At 57.8% G+C, this 17,991-nt stretch overlaps 1 protein-coding gene and 1 long non-coding RNA gene across 2 annotated transcripts; one reads left to right on the plus strand and one right to left on the minus strand.

Annotated features, from left to right (window-relative positions):
• Positions 1–1,236: 1,236 nt before the first annotated feature.
• LOC139080500 (uncharacterized) lies at positions 1,237–3,922 on the minus strand. The gene is made up of 3 exons (XR_011535050.1): positions 3,524–3,922; positions 3,091–3,402; positions 1,237–2,949 (listed from the first exon to the last, which is right to left on the minus strand). It is a non-coding gene; the product is annotated as an uncharacterized lncRNA (long non-coding RNA).
• Positions 3,923–4,000: 78 nt separating this feature from the next.
• Positions 4,001–15,639, plus strand: LOC139080497 (fibroin heavy chain-like). The gene is made up of 5 exons (XM_070601248.1): positions 4,001–4,117; positions 4,347–4,604; positions 5,084–5,368; positions 7,675–7,759; positions 11,536–15,639. The coding sequence occupies exons 1-5, from the start codon at positions 4,001–4,003 to the stop codon at positions 11,559–11,561; spliced, it is 771 nt and encodes a 256-aa protein (XP_070457349.1). The 3' UTR covers positions 11,562–15,639.
• Positions 15,640–17,991: the final 2,352 nt, after the last annotated feature.

Raw genomic sequence — 17,991 nt, forward strand, 5'->3', positions numbered from 1 at the left:
AGGAGCCAGACAGAGGACACAGCTGCAGCCAAGTGGTTTCAACATGCAGAGACCCAGCTGAGAGGAAAGATCAGAGACAGGTGGGAAAGACAGGCCAGAAGGGGAAGGAGGGGGGTGTGATATTCGGGGACCCTCAGAAGGAGTGGTGGCTGCTGAGGCCCTAAGAGGTGGGATAGCGTGTGTCTGTCGGATTTGGCGGCACAGAGTTTCAAGGTGCCCTTGACCAGAGAAGTTCTAAATATGCCTAGTATTTCCTCCAAGAAAAGAAAGTCGTCAGGGTTAGGAGGCAGCAGTCTCAGGTTCTGAGCCACGGTTCTGTCTTCTGAAATCTAGGCACCAGCCCCCAGTGGGTAAAATTATGATGTTTCAGCCTGAAAAACGGCAGTTCACGGTGTCCAGGGAATCACAGAAGTGGCCTTTTTCTTGGCCTTCTCACTGACCAGGAAAACTATTCTGATCGCCTTCTTCCTTTTAAAACTCAGGCTGACAGCCAGCATCCTTCGGGATGGAATAGCCACTGAGGACAGCGCAGCAGAAGACCCGCACTTGTGCTGGGGTGGCGGCTTTGTTTTCCTCACATCCTGCCACTTGTCCAGCACAGCATCTCACACTGCTGTCACGACTCAAGTTGCCACAGGGCAGGGGCTTGGTCTACGCTGCAGCTCAGGACATTGTCATTTACTCAAAACAGCAAGCAAGACAAAGCAGACTCCTTCAGCATGGCTTCCGCAATGAAGGGACCGGTTTGCGGTTCTGGTATCTCTTCCTCTTCTTATAAGGACATCTGCCTTATTGAATTAGGGCCCTGCCCCTTATGATCTCATTTAAACGTAATCATTTCCTGAGAGGCCCATCTACAAAGACAGTCACCTTGGGGGCGAGGGCTTCAACATATGAATTTGGGGAGACACAATTCATGCATATTCAAGCACATGTGATAGCAGAGGAAGGTGCAGATGCTGTGGGAATGAGAGGAAGGAGAAATTATTCTGCAGAATCAAGGAAGATGAAGCATGCAATGTTAAATTGGGCCCTGAGGAATGTGTGGAATTGGCCACGGAAGAGGAGAAATCATTCTAGGAGGAATGGAGCAACGTCACGCGCAGAGATATGAGGGCGTTAGGGAGCTCAGCTCATGGCCTGGGTGGGGGGGGGGGGAAGGGGAGGGCGCGGGGGGAGTGATGGTGGGTCTGATGAGAGAGGCCAAATGAAGGAGGACTCAGCCACGCTGAGGGATTTGGACTCTATCCTGTGGGTAATGGGCAGCCATGGAAGGTTTTGAGCACAGTAGTGATGTTATTAGCTTTACGTTTAGGAAGTTCATTGCAAGTTGTAAGATGAACAGACTGGAAAGAGGAAAAAAAGGTTGGAAGTCATGAAAACAGAGCAGGGAAACAAGTGGATGTGGTGTGAATGGAGCAAAAGAAAGGGGCATCTGTGGGGACTGGCCCCTCAGGGAGACAGCGGTGCCACCTGAGGTGTGGACAGTGGAGCGGGGCTAGCAGTGAGGGGTGGAGGATCAGAGGAGGCCTGGGGCGGTCATTGGCATACATGGGATGATGTGAAGTCTCTGAAAAGAACATGATGAGAGGAAGTCCAATGGGAAGCAGCCAGGTCCTGGGGTGTGCACAGGTTTATGTCCCCTGTGGACAGCAAGCAGAGCCACATATACCCGGGGTCACCATCCAGCAGGCCAGCACCTGGTCCAGTCGCCTGGGGAGATGGAACCCTGTGTCCCTGTATGTGGAGGCCCTGGGGTGCACAGGAAACTGCCCCTTGTCCTGGTCCTGGTCCAGTCACCCAGGGAGATGGAAGCTGGAGAAGAACCAGCCCAGGCTGGGTGCAGGCGATGGGCTGGAGGGATGGGTGTGGTATGAACATTAGCACATCCTGCCCCAAGGCAAAAGTCACTGAGCTCAATGGGAGAAAGGAAAGCCTCTCCTCTGCTGTGCACACCAGTACCTGAGATGTGACGCTCCTAACTGGCGAGCAGGGCTTCAGCAGAAACAGACACTTGTGGTTCCCTTTGGGGAGGGGATTGGAGGGCAGGGGAGGGAAGGAGACTCGCATTTCACTGAGTGCCCTTTATACTTTGGGGTTCTTGGCATCGTGCACAACTTTTTGCCTCTAAAAAGCAAAATTAATTTCATTCTCTTTTGTGTCATAAAGGAAGAGTCTGAGAAATGTTATCCAGTGGCAAGAATTGAGTTTTTACGTTGAGGAATTCTAAACAGCTCTTTGGATTAAAAGCTCTTAAATGCTGCCCTCTGTGGGCTGTCACCACCACCTTGCCCGGTGCTCAGTGTTCACTCCACTACGTGCAGCTGGAGGCATTGCAGGCACTTTCCCCCAACCCTCACTCCATCTGCTCTGACTCACTGATGAGATGCTACAAGGCCCCGGAGCCAGGAGCTCTCTCCCCCAGCCCGCCATCACTGGCTCCATCTTGGGTCTCCATCCCAAAGGAAGCCTGAGCATTAAATCCAGACAAGGCCCAGGGGTCTCTTCTTACATCAGCACCCACTTTACAGCATAATATTTGTGTTTGCCATAAATATCACCACACTGTCTCCCCCTAACCACTCAAAGCCAATTTTGATGTTTTGCATTCTGGCATCAGAACATGTTTCCTTTTGGCGAAAACTCCGAAATCCATCTGTTTCACCTCTTTTTTCTGCTTCAGTTCTTAGATTCACTCAGACTCAGGAGACGACCCCACTCTCCTGCCCCCTTGAAGGTAAGGTGAGGTCATGTGTCTTGCTTTGGTCAACAAAAGTAAGGAGGGTGACGTGTCACCTGAGGGGCAGAGTTTACAAGTTGGTTCTTGATTCTCTATACTCCTCTTCGCCCGTGAGAGGACATGCAGGTTCCATGCGATCAGGCACCCAGAACGAGGACAGGTGAAGCTGGCTGCCCTGGAGAGCAGACTGGACCTCTCCCACACGACCTCTGTGAGTGAGCAGGAGAGAAAAAGTGTTTGTTAAGCTCCTCGGTTTGGGGGTATTTGTTACACAGCATAAGCGGGCCATCCAGACAGTACACTATGGCTTTCTTCTCGCAGGTGTCTCTCAGAGACCTGGCCCCTCTCACCTCCTCACGGTGAGAGCTCGCTCAGAGGCAATGCTCATGGCAGGCAAGTAGGGAGGTCAGGAGCACAGAAGTGACAACACATCCTTTCTCTCAATACAACATACGCTGTTGCTGGTGGGGCTGGGGTCAGAGCTATGAACGCAGTTGGGAGTTTTGCTCTCCAGAGCCTTGCTGAAACGCTCTCAGATGGGCTCTGACGGACCACTCTGACAGCAGAACCGGCGGCCTGGAACTGCACGCACGGAAGCAGATGCGTGCTCCTCTGCAGCACGCTTCCTGCGGCGCTGGGAGGCGGGCTCCGGATTTCTGTAACTGGAAGAAAGAGGAGCCGACAGGAAACACAGTGTCAGGAGGAGGCGCGCACACTCCCTTCAGCTTCGCCGAGGCCCCCGCCCCCCGCCTGAGCGCAGTCACTTCCGACCACCAGCTGTACCTTTTCCTTCGTCGGGCTCTGAACTCCTCTGCTGTTTTGCCAGTTATCCTCCGGGTGCTCGTTAGAGCTACTCAGCTGGGTAAAAGATATAGCATGAGGAGGAGACCAGCAAGGAAATACTATAACAGAAACCTCCCTGGTGCACTGTGAGAATCGAGCGGTTCTCCGCCCTTCAAACGCGCACACTGACTCTGGGGGAAGCGACCACCCGAGTGTTCAAGTCAATGAATCGAAAACTTGAGTCAGGATTGATTTCCAGAAGATTAAAAGCAGCGCCCTGTACACACAGTGGGGCGCGGAGACGTCGCAGGCGCGGCGAGGACACAAAGGCAGGCGGTTCCACCGCCCGCCCCGCCGCAGAAGCCGATAGACGACGATTCAGAGACGCGCCGCGGCCGCGCGCTGGAAGGCGAGCGCGGGCCTGAGGGCGGGAGGCGGGGCCGGGGGAGCGGCGGGGGGCGGGGCCGGGGGAGCGGCATGAGGCGGGGCCGGGGGAGCGGCGGGGGGCGGGGCCGGGGAGCGGCGGGGGGCGGGGCCGGAGGAGCGGCGGGGGGCGGGGCCGGGGGAGCGGCGGGGGGCGGGGCCGGGGGAGCGGCATGAGGCGGGGCCGGGGGAGCGGCGGGGGGCGGGGCCGGGGGAGCGGCATGAGGCGGGGCCGGGGGGCGAGAGGCGGGGGGCGGGGCCGGGGGAGCGGCGGGGGGCGGGGCCGGGGGAGCGGCGGGGGGCGGGGCCGGGGGAGGGGCGGGGGGCGGGGCCGGGGGAGCGGCGCCCCGGCGCTGGGGCTGCTTCCAGCGTCCTCGCTCCCCCGCCGTTTCCTCTGCAGCGCGACCCGGGAGTGCTGAGTCACGGTGACGCGAGCGGGAGCGGGGCAGCGCCCCCTGCTGTGCGTCTGGCCCGGACGCTGTGTGCTGTTGGGGGCGGCGTCTTCGGCGGCACGCACTGGGGGCCCCGGCTCCCCCTGCGCCGGGTGGGGCGGAGGCACCGCAGGCGTTGGGAGCAGCGGCGGCGCCTCCCCGTCCGGTTCCCCGTCGGCGTCGCTGCGTGGAGGCCGCGGGGCCCGCAGGCCGGCTCCAGCACCTCGGTGCACAGTCGATGCTGTGACTCTAGTCGGAGACTCAGGGATGGGCTGACGTGGGGACGGGGGTCCCGCCTCCCCCGTGGAGAAATTAAGGGTCGCAGGTTGTCTGCACCCTGGATTTCGGCGGGGGGCGGGCAAGGGGGCAGAGAGAGCGGGGAGCCGCCCCTTCCCCGAGCCCACTTCCTGCTCACACGACCCAAACTGACCTGAAGGCGAGGCCTCCCGCCCGCGCCACCCTCGGGTCAGAGAATCCCAGGCTCCGCGTGGAGTCTAGACCTGCGCCGTCCAGGAGACTTGTCACGCGAGGCACAGATGTAATTTTAAATTTCTTAGTAGCCTCATTAAAAAACAAACAAAAAAACCCAGGCTAAATTAATTTTAATATATTTTATGGACTCTACATTCAAACTACTGCCACTTCAACAGGTAATATCAGAAATTAGCAGTTCGATCTCTTATCTTCTTTTTCACACTTTCCTTAGAGAGCCGGTGTGCACGCCCACAGCGCCTCGGTTTCTCAAGAGCTGGGAGCCCAGGGCCAGTGGCCGCCCCTGGACAGCACAGGTCTCGCTGGGCTCCTGTTGTGTGAGTTGCTCTCGCTGGCCCAGAGATTGTCTGAAACCGCAGGCCCAGCGGCTCAGGAGGTGTCTCCACGCAGAGGGAAGTGTGGCTCCACCGAGAGCCGGGATGAGGCAGCCTGGGGCCGCAGAGGCTGCTCCCCGCCCGCCCAGCCACCCGCAGCGCCAGAGCTGCATAGAAATACCCACGTAAGAAATAGGGAGCAACTGTGTGCAGGCGAGGGGCGATTTATGGGCAGAAATGGTTTTCTGTGTAGGGAAAGCTGTACGTGTGCACCCATGTGCATAGACGTGTATGTGCATGGTTGTACATGTGTGTCTGTGTATATGTGCATGTGTGTATTGTGTGCAGGTATGTGTCTGTGCATGTGTCTGTGCATGGGAGAGAAAGATGAGATGTGAGGAATTCATGTTTATAGTGTTTTCTACTTGTTTTTCCGATGAAATATTTTGGGGAGGAGACGTTGCACTGAGTGAAGCTACTCTGGGAGGAGCGCGTGCTAGAGCAATTCTTCACCGCCTAGGGAGCTGTGCACGCCACACTTAAGGATCTCTGGTGCACCATCCAGGCAGCAAGACCCCTTTGCTCTCCTTGGTTGAAGGTCAGATGACCCCATCGTGTCCACTGTGAGGGGCCGACCTGGTCTCCCGGCTCAGGAGAGGAGGAGCAGCTCCTCTCCAGGACTGCCCGGGCCTCAGAGGGGACTCCCAGTCACACCAAGTCGGACCCTGAGCCGCTTCTCCTCGGCCAACACGGGGACAGCGAAACTCGAGAATTCCCTGATTGAGCAGCACCACCCACCTCCCACAAGGGAGAAACCCTGGACGATGGCCCTGCTCTAGGGGCACAGGTGTCTTGTCCCAGCTCCCAGCTGGCCCCAGGAGACTGAGGGGATGCACTAGGGGTCTGAGTTCTGCTCGGCCATTTAATAGCTATTTGACCTTGGGCATGTCACCGAACCTCTCTGAGCCTCAGTTTACCCCGATGACAAATGGGAGAAATAGAACCTACCTCTTGGGTCTTTGGAGAGGACTGAAGGAAATCAGGCACAAAAATGATAAGATCAGACCTAGGAGGACCCCATGTGTGTGAGGGAGGTGCAGCAAGTGCCCTTGCGTCAGCTCAGGGAGCTCAGCACCACCAGGGGCTGACCTGTCTCCCAGGGCCACCCAGCCTGGTTGTGGCCACTCCTCCTGTCCCATGTCCCATCAGCCTCAGTCCATCCCCAAGTCTGTCAGCCCACTCGACCCACATAGGGACCGATTGTCTGAGGGGCAGACACCATTCGTCCACCAAACACACCCTCTTCTCTGACCATTGCCCACCATTCGCACCCCTCATGCTGCAAAGTGGTCACGTTTGATTATGTGTTACCTGAGGCAGAGAGAGAGATAAAGACAGAGACAAGGAGAAAGAGAATGACGGAGAGAGACAGAGACTTGGGAACATGCTGGGCAGGGGATTTGGCCTGGGTTCCAGATGGTCTGTCTGGGTCAGCCCCTCAGGAGAGTCAGTGGTACCCCTACCTTGCATTAATGAGATGCTCCTGGCACCATACAGACTCTGCCTAAGCAGGTGCCAGTGGTTTCCGTGGTCCCTGGAGAGCCCCACAACTGGACAGGCACAAGTGGGTGGGGCAGCAGCCTGAGGTGCCCTCTCTCCATGGAGGAGAGTGACTCCTCCCCGAGACTCCAGCCTGATGGGCCCCTGTGCTGTGATGGCCACAGTGCCCAGGGGGCATGGGGCTTCCTCCCCGGGGTCCACAGTCTTGCTCTTGGTGTAACGGGGACCCCAGCCTCCTGTTTCCACTCAGAGCCCTCAGTCCCCCTCCCGCCTGCCCCATACGGATCCTAGTTGGTACCACCCACCATGCCTGGCATGAGCTCAGAGCCTGGCTGGCTGCACTCAACTCTAGTCGGCCCATCCTCCTGTCTAGGCCCCACACATCTGTCTGTCTGCTGCGGAAGGCTAAGGCCAGCCCCACTTGGTCTGGGCGCTCGCCTGTGACTAGGCAACTTGGACAGGAACTGAGCATCTGAATGGGGAAGTGAGGCCCTGGGCGTCCGTCATGAGGAGCATGCCCCGGTGCCAGAAGGAAACGGTGGTTCTACTGGTATATTTTGTGTTCTGGGTGGTGGCCTCTGGGATGACCCTGTGGCCTCAGTCCTGGTGTGGGCTGGACCCAGCAACACTTCTGCATCCTGAGTAGAAAACAGACACATTGAATGAGGTGGGATATCACTTCCAAGACCAGGTCACAAAGGAAGGATGAGGCTGCTCCAGCTGGCCCCTCCCCACCTCCCCTTGGCTTCGCTCTGGAGGCTGAGCCTCTGAGGGGATGGCAGCCCAGGCTGACACCTGGAGCAGAGTTCCTGCTAAGCTGTGCTGGGATTCCTGAGCCAAATATCTGTGCTTTTGAGCTGCCCGGTGAGGGCTGTTTGCTACATAGAGTGGAGAACACCCATGATCATTACCACATTTGTTCCTTGTCTAGGTGCGACCTCTGAAGGGCAACTACAGCCCGTCTAGTTGGATGCTGACCCTGGACCTTGCCCTTGGTGTTAGTCCCAGGATTGGAGGTAAATGCTCTCTGCCTGCCCAGCCACGGCCACACCCCACAAGACAGTGGTCAGAGGACAAGGAAGGCAGCAACTGCCGCCAGCAGCAGGGGCGAGAGCCGGGCAGGTGGGTGCTGCTGATCACAGCTAGGGTGTCCGGAAACCATCCACGGGACAGGGGTGCCCATGCCAGCCTGCTCCGCCCTCCCGGGCCCTGCAGCGTGGACAGGCTTCCCTCAGACACTCACACAACACCCACACAGAGCAGTGCTCCATCCCGGCTGTGATGATGGGAGAGCACGGAAAGCAGGTGAAGATCTCTCTGTGCTGCCCACTGCCCTGGGCTGTCCTGTGCCATCGACAGGGTTGTTCCAGGGGAATAAGCCCCGTGCGAGGCTGTGTCTCCAGGGCTCACAGAGCCCCACTCTGATTACATGATGTATGGGCAGCCTTGATGAGGAGGGCGAGAAGGACATTCCTGGGCCCCTCATTGAGGGGGTGGGTGTCTCCATGGGTGTCACCTGTGCCTTGGGGGTGATCTGAGGAGGCCTAGTGTTTCTCCAGACTGTCCCCAAGTCACCAGGCAACCACGACCAACTCCATACCCACAGCCAGCATCCACCCTTGGTCACCTGCGGGTCCCGAGCCTGTCCTGAGAGAAGGCTCCACCCGAGACCCCATCCGCTCTTCGGCAACATTCGTCACAGGTCTTGCCTTGTGGCAGGGCCACCTCCAAGTCAGGACATCACTCTGAGTCCCTGACGAACTGTCATGTGAGCTGCAGACGTGCCGCGTCCCCCCAGCCAGCTGCCCAGGATGAGGGCCTGGCTCCCACTTGGGACCTGACCTCACGCCCGACTGACTTTGACTGGTGGGAGTCAACGTGCACTCCAGATGTGTGCACCCAGACACAGCTCAAACCAGGCTCCATACACTCAGGTCCTGTCCCCATGCAGACACTCCGTGCAGACCCGAGCCCTGTCCCCTTGCAGACCCTCCGTGCAGACCCGGGCCCTGTCCCCATGCAGACCCTCCGTGCAGACCCGGGCCCTGTCCCCTTGCAGACCCTCCGTGCAGACCCGGGCCCTGTCCCCGTGCAGACCCTCCGTGCAGACCCGGGCCCTGTCCCCGTGCGGACCCTCTGTGCAGACCTGGGCACTGTCCCCGTGCAGACCCTCTGTTCAGACCCGGGCCCTGTCCCCATGCAGACCCTCTGTTCAGACCCGGGCCCTGTCCCCATGCAGACCCTCCGTGCAGACCTGGGCCCTGTCCCCATGCAGACCCTCCGTGCAGACCCGGGCCCTGTCCCCTTGCAGACTCTCACTGTAGACCCAGGCCCTGTCCCCGTGCAGACCCGGGCCCTGTCCCCATGCAGACCCTCCGTGGAGACCCAGGCCCTGTCCCCATGCAGACCCTCCGTGCAGACCCGGGCCCTGTCCCCATGCAGACTCTCACTGTAGACCCGGGCCCTGTCCCCATGCAGACCCTCACGTGCAGACCCGGCCCTGTCCCCTTGCAGACTCTCACTGTAGACCCAGGCCCTGTCCCCGTGCAGACCCGGGCCCTGTCCCCATGCAGACCCTCCGTGGAGACCCAGGCCCTGTCCCCATGCAGACCCTCCGTGCAGACCCGGGCCCTGTCCCCATGCAGACTCTCACTGTAGACCCAGGCCCTATCCCCATGCAGACTCTCACTGTAGACCCAGGCCCTGTCCCCATGCAGACCCTCCGTGCAGACCCGGGCCCTGTCCCCATGCAGACTCTCCGTGTAGACCCGGGCCCTATCCCCATGCAGACTCTCACTGTAGACCCAGGCCCTATCCCCATGCAGACCCTCCGTGCAGACCCAGGCCCTGTCCCCATGCAGACCCTCCGTGCAGACCCGGGCCCTGTCCCCATGCAGACCCTCCGTGCAGACCCGGGCCCTGTCCCCATGCAGACCCTCCGTGCAGACCCGGGCCCTGTCCCCATGCAGACCCTCCGTGCAGACCCGGGCCCTGTCCCCATGCAGACCCTCCGTGCAGACCCGGGCCCTGTCCCCATGCAGACTCTCACGTGTAGACCCGGGCCCTGTCCCCATGCAGACTCTCACTGTAGACCCGGGCCCTATCCCCATGCAGACTCTCACTGTAGACCCGGGCCCTGTCCCCATGCAGACCCTCCGTGCAGACCCGGGCCCTATCCCCATGCAGACTCTCACGTGTAGACCCAGGCCCTGTCCCCATGCAGACCCTCTGTGCAGACCCGGGCCCTGTCCCCATGCAGACTCTCACTGTAGACCCAGGCCCTGTCCCCGTGCGGACCCTCTGTGCAGACCTGGGCCCTGTCCCTGAGCAGACCCTCTGTGCAGACCTGGGCCCTGTCCCCGTGCAGACTCTCACTGTAGACCCGGGCCCTGTCCCCGTGCAGACTCTCACTGTAGACCCGGGCCCTGTCCCCGTGCAGACTCTCACTGTAGACCCAGGCCCTGTCCCCGTGCAGACCCTCTGTGCAGACCTGGGCACTGTCCCTGAGCAGACCCTCTGTTTGTCAATTGGGTCTGGTTTGTTGGGCAGGTCTAACCGTCTGTCTCTGTGGGAGGCCACATCCCATGGCGTGGGCACCTTCCCTTCCTTGCCTGTTGGGAAATGGCGTTTCTGCAAGTTCTATTTCAGTAGCAGAATTTCTGAATCACTGGCACTGAGCCCTCGGGGAGCCTCTAAAAGTGGCACTTCCGATCCCTCACTCAGTGGTTAGGAGGCATTTGCTGGGTTCCTCCCTGCCCCCTGCTGTGGAGGCAGGAATGACTCATCCTCCTGCTCCGGGATTGGAAAGATCTTCTGACCTAACTGGTGAGTCCGATGCCAAGTCTGGTCTGGTCCCGACCCAGGCGGCTCTGAGAGAGGAAACCCCACAGCAGATCTGAGTGTAGGATGGGGTGTCCCGCCTCCCAGGAGGGATGGAATCACCTCACCTCTTGCCAGGTAGGAGCGGACCCCTCCCCATTAGCTGAGGACTGGAAGTGGCTCCAGCGGTGTCTGAGCAGCTGGCCAGTGTCCACAGGAGATACTCTCGGCCTCCAGGAGCAATGACCCTCCGCCCAAGACAGGTCCTCCCTGCCCCTCGCTCCAAGACAGTGTCTCAGTGGATGCTGCAGAAACCACGCCGCCTTCCACCAAAAGCTCAGGGAAAATTCCCCGGGCCCTGCACAAAACTCACTATGGTTTCTGGGGTTCCTGCCCCACTCCTTTACTCTCTTGTCATTTTCAGACAACAGACCTACAACTCCCGGAAAGTCTGGTTAAAGATGGAGACCCTCCCAGCCCCCAGGCCTCAGCTCACTGTTGATCCCTGATTAACCCTTGAGCTCCAACTGATGCCTGAAATGACCGCGGGACTCCTTGTCCTCCTGCGGTCAGCCTGCCCGGCTGTCCAGTCCTGGAACTGCCAGAGAGGCTGGGAGGGACTTGAAATAACTTGCTTCTGTCTGGAGCCAGGGTGGGGTGTGACTTGCCCTGGGGCTCTCCCCCAAGAAGAGCTGAGGTCGGAATTTGAGTGCAAGTCGTTTATTTGGGAGGTGGTCCCAGAAGAGCCAGTTGAGGAGGCAGGGAGGGGACAGCAGAACTCAAGAGCCTCGCCCAGCTGTTGGACAGTGTGGGCACATTCAGGGACCCCGGGAGAGGAATCTGGGGTATCATCCACATCTGCCACCCAGGAAAGCCCCTGGTGGGGTCTGGGAGATGCCAGCGGGAGGTGGGACCCAGGCAGCCATAAGGCATCTGACAGCCTTCAGGTCAGACGTCCTTCTTTTCCCTTCAGGGCAACAAGAAGAGGCTGTGTGCTGACCAGCCTTCAGAACACGCTAAGATGCTCTTGCTCGGGAAGTGGCAGGGGCCGAACACTGTTCGAGTGATGGAAGAACCGAAGGTCCAGGAGACAATGGGGAGGACCATCCACACCACAGGGCTGCACGTCGGTGCCGGGTGGTCCCGTCCACCGCCTGACAGCCTCCTTCCACAGTGAGAAAGGGTTTCCCGGCTTCCAGGTCCTGCGGCACCGTGGATGGTGGACAGAGCCGACTGCCCGCCGGGCCTTCCGAAGCTGCTGCCGACGGCTTAGGTGGTCGGCCTGCACCCAGCTGACAACTAGCCCAAGAGAGGGGGCTGCATCTCCTGGGTGGGGACTGTGGGGCCTGCACGGGGAGCTCGGCTGGGTCCGTGTGCTGCGACTTCTCAGGGATAGGGCAGCCTTTCTCGATTCGGGGACACCGGATGCATCTCAGTGCGCATCTGGGGTTGGCAGCTGCCGCCTTGGAATTAAGTCAAAGGCAGAAAGCTGAATCCAAGACAGGGCACGTCTGAATCCCTGGGAGAGCTCCCTGGATGCAGGCTCCGAGCGCTCCTGGAAGGCCTGGCTCTGCAGGTTAAGTGGAAGGCCAGGGCACCTGGACCCAGGGGACCACAGACCATCCTCTGAGAAGCAAAGCATGGACGGCGCCTCCTGAAACAGATGAGCTGCATCAGGAGGGAGCTGAAGATCAAAAGCAGGGTTCACGTTTAGAAATTAGGGCTCTCGGCCGGAGCTCAAGCCGTGTGCCCTGTGCCCTGGTCCTGCTCTCGGGTGGCCCCACTAGGAGGGCTTTTGGGGTCTCAGCTGGTCACTCAGGGCCTCCCGATGAAGCGCCAGGGTCCAGGCTGCTCCAGGATGGACCGCAGTGTCACCTCAACCACTGCAGGCTGTCAGGGGTGGCCCTCTGGCTGAGCAGAGGTTCTCCCTGTGACCCGGCCTGATGACCTGAGGCCAAAGGGGCCCTGGCCGGCCGGTAAAGGCTTATGGGGAGGCCAGGGGGCTGGAGAGGCCTCACGAAGCCTCATCTGGGCAGAGCAGGTCAGCACTCACTGCCCTGGGCCGGCCGGGCTCTGCTGACCGCTGGCCCCAGCCCCCCACGCCAGTTCCTCCTTGACCGCCTGCCCCTCTGAGCCTTTACTGGAGCCGCTCCTGGGCCAGGCGGACCCCGTCCAGGCTCTTGGTCAGGCTTGTCTCGTTGATCCCTCAGGGAGGCTCTGTGAAATAGGTACCAGTGGCCTGGTTTCCAGGGGCGTGAGCAGACACAGGTGCAGGGAAATTCAAGCCTCACTTGCTGCCTCTGAACCCAGCGAGCTCTCTGTGTCGACACCCACCACCCTCAGACTGGGTAATGGGTAACGGGACTCCGGTTGGGCTGTGGAGGCACGGTGGGAAACTGGTTGGCAGAAGGTCCTTGAGCAAAGGGTCCTCCTGATGTCCTGGGACCCCTCACCATGTAAGACGTTCCACCCACTCCGAGGGGACGATGGTGGCACCGACAGAGGCTGATGGACACTGAACCTGGGGCGGAGCCCACCTTCTCCTCTGGAGACTTCCCCAAACCGGTCTTGCAGGTGGGGGAGTGGGGGGGCGGGAGGGGCCCTCCTGGTGGCTGTCACAGCCCTTGGCTGACCCGACAGCAAGCCCCAGCCCCTGAGGGACCAGGCGTCTCTTAGTGGTGGCAGTGGGCAGGGTGGATGGAGGGGGCATCCCCCACTGAGCTCCTGCCTCCTCCTGCAAACCTGCGCTTCCTCAAGCAAATGGACCCGAGGGCCCAGGGAGCCATTTGACTGCAGGTGAGGCCCAGCCGGAGCGCTGTGGGTGGTTTCGAATTTCAATTGTTCCTGTCTTGAGCGGCTCCACCAGCTGTGAGATCTGGCCTTGAACATTAGTCCACTCCGCTCCTCTGTCAAGAGGGCCTTTCCAAACCGTGTTCCCTCCCTGTTTAGTGCTGCCTGACGGCCTCCCTGCGCTTTCAGGATAAAGAGGAAAGCCCTTCTCTTCCCTCCTGGCTCCCTTTCCAACTGAGGCCTCTCTGTGCTCTGGGTCTAGGCTCCCTGGCCTTCTTTCCATCTTGGGTTCTCTGTTATCTCTGACCACAGGGCCTTTGCACCTGCTGTTCCCTCTGCTTGCAACCCTCTTTGCTGGTTTCAGATTTCATCTCAATATCCCTTCTTTTGGGAAGCCTTGCCTGACTTTTTGACTAGAGAAATCCCCGTTTTACCTTCCCAGAGAACCATCTTCTGCTCTTTCACATAATTAGCACAATGACGTTTCACATTTGCTTGAGTGACTAGTTAGTTTTTATTCGTGTCCACCATCAGACTTGCTTCCACTTATCTATTACCGCATAACATCTACCTCCAAAACTGAGTGGCAAAAAATTTACTCATTTTATTATGCCCATGATTTTTTGGGTCTGGAACTCGGGCAGAGCAGAGATGTCTCAGCTGGGGCGGCTCAGACTTTCAGAGCTGGCTGGGATGGCTCCACTGGGGCAGGGTTCCTTCATGTCTTCCACGTCCTGTCTGCTGGGGTGGGAATGTGCAAGGTGGCTCCTTCCCTCACAGAGCTGGGCCAGCCAGAGTGATGGGCTGGGCCGGGTATCCCTCTTTCTCCACAAAGCTGGCTTGTGGGTCTCACGGCATGGCAGTCCTGGGTGTCAGACACTGTGCGTGGTCACTGCCTTCCCCAGAGCAGGACCCAGGAGAGCAGGAGGCAGCTGAGGGCTTCTTCTAACCCATCTGGAAGTGTCCGTCACATTCCACTGGCATCGCAGGGCCAGCCCAGGTTCAAGGCGGGACCACATAAGGGCAATTCCCCAGGGGACGTCTCTGGAGGCCAGCCCCCAGAGACAGAAGGCCAGGCATGAGGAGAGGGGCCCTGTGTGTTCTGTGCTCCAGAAGGTGCTCAGGATAGTGGCTGAATGAACGAGTGAGTGAACGTAAACTTGAGACTAAGACTGGGGAGACTGCCAAGACACTAAATTCCTTGAGAGCAAGAAAAATAAATATTGGCTATTGGTAGCACCCCGTCGAAGGCACACGCATTCTGCCCAATGTGTAGGATTGTTAAATGGAGACCTACTTCTCACTTCTGTTTGGACTCGACACCAAGGCGTTCCTGAGGAGTCTGGTGTCACACCCAAGCCCCGTGGGCTGCGGGGACACCAAGGGAATTGAGTTTAGAGGACAATTTAGAAGCTAGGAACTCCCATGAACACTCACTGTCTAAACGGAAGCAGCAGGTGAAGACCCACAATGGAAGAAGACCCTGGCTTTGCAGAGGTATCCAAAAATCTTGAAGGGGTTCCTTCTCTTTTCAACCTGTCCTATGATAATCTCTTTATTGACACAATTTCTGGCTGAACCTATTGGGAGAGTATTTTCACTACAATTTTGAAATGCAAGTCGATGAGACAGTGGGATGTGCACAGGAATTCTAACACCATCCACGGATTTGAGAGCAAATGCTTTCAGGTGGGTGACATGCACCACAGACATTGGAATCGTGTGGAAGGTGGACTCTGGCTGCGAGGCCCAGCCAGGAGAGGTGGGGCCTGCAGCCCTTTGATAAACAAATGGCAAGCAATAGGATATTGGAGTATATGAGGAAGCCATTTAGTGTAAAATTAATTTGGCCTGACCTTGTTTTTCCAAAAGGGCCTGACGTGGCCGATGAGCATGCATTTCATATGTCCCAAAGACAAGAACGAATGGGCTTAAGATAAAGATGCAACTTCCCCCACATTGGCATTTCCTTAAGGATAAGCATCTTTGTCTAGCCCTAGGAACTGATTGCTGCACCCACCTGTGACCACCCAGCTCACCTGTGATCACCCAGCTCGAGACCACAGACCTGCCACCTGCTGTGTCCATTAATCACTGTGCTGACAGAGCAGTCTCATGACTATTGTACAAGAACAATTTCAATCACATGTGACACATGCTCTTTGACAGTATATAACCACTCTGTACACCCCACTTCTTTGGTGCCCTTCCTTCCTTGGGGAAGGAGGCCCTGGGCTAAGCTAGTCCTCAGATGTGGCTCATAATAAACTCATCCCAGTTTGATTTATAGATTGGTTATGGATTATGTGTCTCGACACCTGTCTGCTGACAGGTTTCACTGACTGAGCCACGGTGGCTTTCCAGACCCTCGTCTCTGACTTGGGGGCCTGAAGGTTTGTTCCTCCTGGGTGAAGCTCACGACTTGGTTTCCATCAATTGTTTTGTGAATGGAAATGAAAAAGTTCAAAAGACTCAATAGCCTACTGAGGGTGAATCACGTTTCTTATTGTCCACTTTAAATGCACAGGAATTGTTCTCGCCTGTGGATTAGCCTGAGCGATGTGGGAAAGCCACACAATGATGACACTGGTGTGTGTCCTAAAAACCCTAGCATATGCCGGCACGTGGCCGCCCCATCCATTGTTGGTCCACTCCTGCCATCCTTCCAAACAGTGGCTTGAATTCAAATTCGGGGCCCTCAGGCAGACATTGCAGAAAGAGCGTCAGTGTCAACAAACTCCACCCTATACCTCCCGTCAGAGCCTGGGTCTGCCCCAGGGCACAGAAGCATCCAGAGGGAAAAACCCGTAATGATCTTAAAAGATGATGTGAAATTTCCAGCCTCCTTTCTCTTCGCAAACGTTCACCGCAGCTCTCCAGGCTCGTGTCTGAGTTTCGCTCCGGCAGCTGGAGGACAGAGTCCAGGTTTCTGCTACACAGTCTGACCCTCGGCAGCATCAGCATCACCCGGGACTGTTAGAAATGCAGACTCTCAGGCCCCACGCCGGCTGCCGGACAAGGTCTGCACTTTAGCCAGGGGTCCAAGTGCTTCCCAGGCATGAAGTTTAAGGAGCTGGAGGGGCGGCTTCCCATCTCCTCCCCCTACCCCCACGACTGGAGCAGCCTGGGGCTCTGCCTTCTATTTTAGGTAAAAGAGCCCCACATCACTGGCTCTCCGCGGGTGACGGGCCTCGCCTTCTGCATCAGGGGCGACCTGGGTAGTAGGTGCTTCTCCATTTCTCAGGGACAGCTCCACTCGTTTCTTCTTCTCCATCCTTAATACTTGGGTATTTCAAATGCTGATGCTGTTGGCAATCCCTGTTCTACTTTCAAAAGATGAATAATTTGGCCCTGGAGGAAAAAGCAGTCTTCTGAAATTAAGGGACGGCAGACGGCCTTGTCCACCGAAGAAACCCACCCAAACAGCCATCCTGAAGCCAGAGATGCTCCCTGCCTCCAAGGCCACAGCACAGGGCGTGAAGGTCACCAGTGAAGCTCATGATGAGCTCCATTGCTTCCCCTGTGAATTCCTCCTCAGAGCGCTCTGCAGGCTCCCGTGGAGCTTCTAACCCGTCAGTCGAGCTTCTAACCAGTCGGTGCAGACGTGCCTCTCTGCCCCGGGACTGCAGCAGCCTTGCTTTGCCTCAGCTTCCTCTGAAGTAAGTCACTCCTCTGTGATCTGTTCTGACGGGATGGGGGGAATTCGGGGCTTGGATTCTCCGAGCCCCCAGACCCCCCAGTCATGAGGATCAAGGCTGCCCCAGGGAGAGAAGCGCAAGGCGTCCTCCCCTACATACCGATCTATATCATCCTCCAGGAAGCATAGGACGTCCTGACCTGATCTGATCTGATTTCTATCCAAAGTTATAGGACCACCCAATAACCAGACCCCACCTGCATTGATACCATTTTAATGCCTTTTTTTCACATAATCTTTCCTTTGTCTTGTAAAGAAATAATTCACATACCTATGCCTTATAAATTTAGCCCTACCCTCAACCAATGTTTGTAGCTCCTACTGCCCATGGGTCCTGTCCCCATGCCTGCAGCTCTTACTGCCCACGGGTCCTGCCCTCATGCTATTCTTTGAAGAAAGGAGCACTACTGCCAGACCTTGAGAGTCCAAGAAATCTTTCTTTTGACTCGTTGGCTCGCCAAACCTGCATCACCACCATCTGGGAGAAGTCACTCAGGGCCCCACAGCACTGAACCTTAGGAACAGCCCAGGCCTGTCTGCTGGTGCCTGTGTAGTCTGCACTGCGGCTGGGATGGACTCATTCCGGGTGAGGTCACTCACCAAAAGGGAGATTATCTGGGCAGCCTGACCTGCCTAGGCCCCTGGAAAGAGACCAGCATGTCCTGAGGTCACAGAGATTGGGAGTGAGCACTTGTCAAGTGGCGATGAATGACCAATACACTTATCCCACCAGGCCCCTCTTTAGCCTCCATCCATCTGCCTCTTTTCAGAAACTGACTTTCAGGGTCAGGAGGGTCACTAAGGGCCGGCCTGCTCCTCCATCTGCTTGGCTCACCGCCCCCACACAACCCCTTCTACTTGTCAGCAGCTCGAAGACAGCAGACACTGCAGAACAAGGGCGTCCCCTCTCCCTGATGTCCTCCTCGTGTCCACCTCCTAGCT

Source organism: Equus przewalskii, chromosome 30 (assembly GCF_037783145.1).
Source record: "Equus przewalskii isolate Varuska chromosome 30, EquPr2, whole genome shotgun sequence".
Lineage (NCBI taxonomy): Eukaryota > Metazoa > Chordata > Mammalia > Perissodactyla > Equidae > Equus > Equus przewalskii.

Bases quoted from the DNA above. Each gene is read 5' to 3' on its own strand.
- LOC139080497 (XM_070601248.1), top strand. From the start codon at position 4,001: ATGAGGCGGGGCCGGGGGAGCGGCGGGGGGCGGGGCCGGGGAGCGGCG. The intron at 4,605-5,083 runs GTGCACAGTCGA...CACTTTCCTTAG, and splicing joins AGGCCGGCTCCAGCACCTCG to AGAGCCGGTGTGCACGCCCA. The intron at 7,760-11,535 runs GTAAATGCTCTC...TTTTCCCTTCAG, and splicing joins TGTTAGTCCCAGGATTGGAG to GGCAACAAGAAGAGGCTGTG.